Here is a 5,819-nt window from a genome sequence, read left to right as displayed (position 1 = left end):
AAACTGTCAGATTACCAGATGGATGAAGACCCTTAATTTCAGGTCTTATCTTAAATGAAATGTTCTCTTCTGATTTTTTTTTTTTGGGGGGGGGGGGGCGGGGCTTTGCCAGAATTCCTGTGTGAGCTTGCACAAGTATTTACTCTTTACTTTGCTCTGTTCTCCATTGGTGAGACAGGTATTTCCCTGCCTTGCAGTAGTATCAAGAAGCTCAGCTCACAAATTCGCATGCCTCAAGAACACAAAATGAAAAGTAGATTTAACACGGGGCTTGGCCAGAATTCCTGTGTGAGCTTGCACAAGTATTTACCTCTGTACTTGCTCTGTTCTCCATTGGTGAGACAGGTATTTCCCTGCCTTGCAGTAGTATCAAGAAGCTCAGCTCACAAATTCGCATGCCTCAAGAACACAAAATGAAAAGTAGATTTAACAGTAAGCATGTACAGGATTGCATCTCCTAGTTAAAATGCTAATTAGTAACCTGTATCCCTAACTACACTCAAGAACATTAATTAGACATTCGGAATTCTCTAGAAAGCAACTTCATGCCGTGCTGCCATTTGAGCAGAATCTAATGGGCACTGCAGCATCTCATCGCATCAAATGACCAATGCAGATATGGAGCTACAATAGCAGAGAACTTTTTGATCCTCACTAAGTAGTACAGCCCTCTGCTAGACCCCCCCAGCAGAACAACTTTTGATAACTAATATGTATTAATGGGAAGCAGATGTGTTATTTCATTGTGTCTCTCTTTCGGAGCTGTTTGTTAGAAAATAGTTCAGCTGTTCCTATGAAGTGAGGTTGCAACTCTTAAGCAGCCATCTGGCTAGGAGGATTTGGAGTGCTTACTGCATTCCTTGCTATTCTGGTACTAATATGGGGAAGACCTGATGACAGTATAAATTACACATAACAAATTGTCTTGTTTGCTCCTCACTTATGCAATTTATTTATAGTTAACCTCTCTCATCTAATTATCTGGAGTAGTTGAAAATAAAGCCTTCAAAACACTAGATTTTCCCTTTTTAAGTGTAACTTAAAATGCTGATAGTCTGATTTCTGCCTTCATGGCTGGACTCTTTGAGGGTCCTGGGTTCATAGGAGTGTCTAGACCACTTGTTTAGTATGCATTCTGCATGGGAATCAAGCCTTTATTGTGGGTATGCTTATATTCTGATGATAATTACAGCTGTCCTGTTACGCCAAAAAATTGTTTTCCATTACTGCTTATGTTCTAACTTACCATCTGTAAGCAATGAAAAACCAGTCCCACGAGGCAGTCGTATTTCATTTTGCCACATAAATCAGTGGCACAGTGGGATGCAACATGCCAAATAAAGGCATTGCAAACTTTCAGTCTGGCATTGTCACCGCTGATTTTTCTTGGTAAGCGCCAAGACAGTTTATGCAGCTTGCTGGACTTGTTTAAAGCTCGTGTAGCGTGTCAACTCCTTAACAGCGTGCTCAATTTTTTCATGTGATGAACAGTAAAGTACTGGCTGCTGTTGTAATCTTTTTACTTCTCAAGCACATTCACGCTATTCCCTGTACTCCCTTTATTGGTAGTTATGTCCTCCCCTTTGCCTGTGTGCCTGCCGCCACCCCCCACCCAACCCCACCCCCAATAGTTTCCATGGCTAATGGGGCTCAGCCGTGTACCTGTAGTATAAAAATGGGGACATGATAGATTTTGAGTAAAATTCTTTGCGCAAGTGCTCTGAGGGGGTAGGGGTGGGGTAACAATGCTATCTCTAGAGGTCAAAGAACAGAGTTAGGACCTAAGACTTTATCATGTGCAGCTTCCCTTCCCTTCCCCCCCCCCCCCCCCACCCCCCCCCCCCCCCGCCACCCCCCCACCCCCCCCACCCCCAATAGTTTCCATGGCTAATGGGGCTCAGCCGTGTACCTGTAGTATAAAAATGGGGACATGATAGATTTTGAGCAAAATTCTTTGCGCAAGTGCTCTGAGGGGGTAGGGGTGGGGTAACAATGCTATCTCTAGAGGTCAAAGAACAGAGTTAGGACCTAAGACTTTATCATGTGCAGTGATTCTGTGGTAACAAATTTGATAATGAATTGCTTTTGGGGAGCCCTTCTCTGTGTTTACAGTGAGGTTGTTTGGTGTATCTTAGCTGTTTTGAAGTCTGTGCTTTTGATCCGTTTGACCTTCCAGCTTCATTCCTTCACCTGGAAGTCACTTTATTTTTAATATCAAGGAACTCTATGGAAGCACTAGTCATGACCTATTTCTCAGCTTGAAACAAGTCATCTTGAATATGCTAAAAAAAAAAATCTTTAAATTGGACTTACTGTTTGTAACAGTAAGTTCTTGTTTCCTACAGTTGCTCTGCTGCTTACTGTACAACACAGGAGCTTTGGGACTGAAACTGTGCTTTGCTGGAGACTTACTCAGAGTAGAGATGTTGAGAATCGAATAGGGAGCTAACAGAAGGGGGAAACTGTATCTTGATGAAAGTGTTGGACAAAGGGGTCACTGACTTCTGCCTAACCTTATTTGTTTTATCAGTTCAAGAATGAATCCTGAATTCCTGTAGTTGATGAGGAAAACGTGTGGGGCATGGGAGGAGAAGGGGGGTGTGGGCAGGTGGTTTCATCATTCGAATTACAATTTGGAAAGCTTAAATCCAAGTCAACCTGGACATACACAATTTGCAAAATGAAGCTGTACTTTATTCTATCTAATTTCACTCTGAAATGTTTATTTATGAATTCTGTAAACTTAGCTTTCTGATTTGAAAAATGTTAGTTAAACAATGAAAGGACTTGAAAGAATACTCAGCCTGGGAATTTTGTCCATGAATTCAATGTAAATTGAAGACTCAAGCAAAGGCTGATCACCTGCTTTTCTCATACTTTGTGCTACTTGAATAATCTCTTCAAAGTTACAACCTGTCATAGCTACTTACTTGTACAATACAGCATTCAATTTCCTCGTTCTGGTCTTAAGTTTCCAAAACACTATTCAGTAAGGAACTTTCTCTAGTGTGGTAACTGGGTATATACTCGAATATTTACAGCTGTTACAGTGGTATCCTTTTTTGCATGACTCTTCGTAAATGTCCGGTCATTGTGACATTGGCTTACACTTGCTTGGCTTTTTCATAGTCAGTTGACATCCTAATTCCTAGCATGATAATTAGTAACCCTTTTATCCTCTAACTTATTTTCAGCCTCTCCCCTCCTTCCCCCACCTCCCCCAAGTATTCAATGAAACACTCATTGAGATTTATTTAATTTGTGAATAAGTAAATAACTGTTGGCCTCACTTCTGAAAAATGCTTAGCCCATGTTAAATAATTGAACAATTCTAGTGCCATGTCTGAATTTTTAGGCCCTTCAGCTTTTTGCAGTACTTTTACAATTTTTATTCCTACTGTGTAGACTGGCAGTGCTCTACTGAAATGCTCTTCATTTTTTACAGTTTATTGCAAGTTCCACTGCATCACATACAAATTCAATTCACTCATGTCTAGCTGTTTGTGGATTCAAACTCATAAGAACCATGCCATTACCAGTAAATCTGCAGCATTTTAACAACCTTTTTTCTTTGTTTACAGATCCGAGTGGTGAATGCATTTCGTAGCTCCTTGTACGAGGGGCTAGAGAAACCTGAGACACGAAGTTCAATTCACAATTTTATGACGCATCCTGAGTTTAGAATAGAAGACTCCGAGCCTCATATTCCCCTTATTGATGATACTGATGCTGAAGATGATGCTCCAACAAAACGCAACTCTAATCCCCCACCCTCTCCCAATAAAAATAACAATGCGGTTGACAGTGGAATTCACCTTACAACAGACATGAACAAGTCTGCTACCTCTTCATCCCCAGGGAGCCCGCTACATAGTTTGGAAACATCACTCTGATTGTAAGCTGAATGTTAACACACTAGCTGCATTGTAAAGAAATTGAAACTGGGTCTCTTCACACATTATGATGGACAAGATGATATTCTTGTCTTGGACTTCAACAGAAGACACACTTGTACGAATGTAGATTTATTTTTTTAAAAAAAAAGCTTTCTGCCAGACTGGAGGGTGCTTTTCGGGGGGTGGGAGTAATAATGAACTCTGACAGATAAACAGTAACTCAGCATAAGTGACCTGTGGATCATCTGTTGTACTTAAGAATGGTCCCGAACAGTGTGTTAGCAGAGCTTTAGTTTATCATGATCCTTTTCTGAGGGGAAGGCTGGGAAGGGCAAGGAGGCCCTGGATTGTTGAATTGATACTTTAATTTCTGCTGTTGGCTGTTAATAATTTGGATTATTTATGTTTATAAATGATACAGATCTGTTTACAAGGTTTGTAGATACTTTTTTTGTTCCTGTTCATAGATGGGAAGCTTCCTTATAAATGATGCAGAGAAAAAAAAACCAAACAAACAAAAAAAAACCACAAAAAAAAAAAACTAGTCCTTCAAATACTGCTGTATTTTCAGGAAAAGGGTGTTTCTATTGAAACTGTACTAAATTTTGCCTGCAATTTACCTTGTTAAATATTGTAGATAAATTGCTAATACTAATAGCCAAATAGATAACACTAATGCTTTGTAAAAACATGAGCAGTGGTGTTCTAATGAAGTTATGGCCTCTGTCCTAATTAGTTTCTTAAATACATTTACTACTTAATGGTTTTGAAACAACTGTTTAATTTTTAAAAATTTTGAGAAACTTACTGAATAAATTTTGTTCAGAACTTAGTAGGATTGTTTAATGCAGGACATCAATATGTGATGGAACTTGCTTGAAACATTTCTGTTATCTCAGGCAAAATGGATTAAATCAAAATACATCAGAATCTTAGTCCTTTGTTTTTGTCTAAACATGTTTAGTGCTGTCTTGGTGAACTGTGAGTGGAACTGTGATTTTTTTCTAATCTATAGAATCCTTCATGCAGCATGAGGGCTGTTGGCATTTTGAAAGGATGTTAGTGGGTAGCATACATGTTCTCCTTTTTGTTTTTGAAACTTGTTTGTAAACATGAATAAATCTGCCCTTTTGTTAAAATAAAATTGCAGCAATGGTTTCTTACAGATTTTTTTTTTCTCAGCTCCTTCACTGGAAACACTGAAAAGTACTCTTTTGTATTACTGGTTAACTTTAAACTGCAATTTCAAGATGGTAACAGCCCCACTAAAAATAGTACTTTGGGTAAATGGAATCATGGTGGCTGCCTCCAGAATGAATGTAAGCTAAGGTACTCAAAAGTCTTCACTGAGCCAAAAGGATACTCCTTGGGAATGAATAGGTCTGCCTGAAATTCCGAGACTTACTGTGAGTACTGCATAATAAACGTATCCCTGACCACTTAGGTCAGGGGAAACTGAGAACTGACATATAGCACGGGTGAAAATACATTTTTCAGTTGATTAATATCTTATGCACCAAAACTGACCTGCTAGCGACTGACTGAAGAAGTTATGGTCTGCCTCAACTGTATTGTTTCAACAGCGAAGGATGATGGAACAGTACTTGATCTGGTACTTCCTCGTGTTTTCTAGGTCCAATACTGCTTAGAAGAGCAACTGAAGAGATGAGTTGTAAACTTTTTTTCCCTTTCTTTTTCCAGCTCTGTGTTCTTTAAAATAGCAAGTGATTTTTTGTTTTTTGCCAAATAATCCAGAATTTTGGAGATTTTTAAAGGGGTCCCTTCAAACGAGTGCAGGAATTAGGTTGGTAATGAGGGAGGAGATGATAATACTAGAGCAAACTGTAGAAATGAGCAGGTTAGGAAGCTCAAGTGTATCTTTCCCTTGTGGTGGGATACATGCATGCTTGGGTTTGTCCTTTA

General features: G+C 39.3%; 1 protein-coding gene across 3 annotated transcripts in view; it reads left to right on the top strand.

Moving 5' to 3' along the window:
• Positions 1 to 5,045, top strand: part of ATP2B1 (ATPase plasma membrane Ca2+ transporting 1) — a 41,769-nt gene extending 36,724 nt beyond the window's left edge. For 2 of the 3 annotated variants that reach the window (XM_009284356.2, XM_009284354.2), the window contains one exon: positions 3,582 to 5,045. In XM_009284356.2, the coding sequence (XP_009282631.1) occupies positions 3,582 to 3,893 (312 nt within the window). In that variant the 3' untranslated portion in view covers positions 3,894 to 5,045. The remainder of the gene's footprint in view (positions 1 to 3,581) is intronic. The other variant, XM_009284355.2, reaches the window with a different exon arrangement.
• Positions 5,046 to 5,819: the final 774 nt, after the last annotated feature.

This window comes from Aptenodytes forsteri, unplaced genomic scaffold (assembly GCF_000699145.1).
Source record: "Aptenodytes forsteri isolate BGI_AS27 unplaced genomic scaffold, ASM69914v1 Scaffold53, whole genome shotgun sequence".
In the NCBI taxonomy this organism is placed as follows: domain Eukaryota; kingdom Metazoa; phylum Chordata; class Aves; order Sphenisciformes; family Spheniscidae; genus Aptenodytes; species Aptenodytes forsteri.
This window is presented reverse-complemented; position numbering and strand designations above follow the sequence as displayed.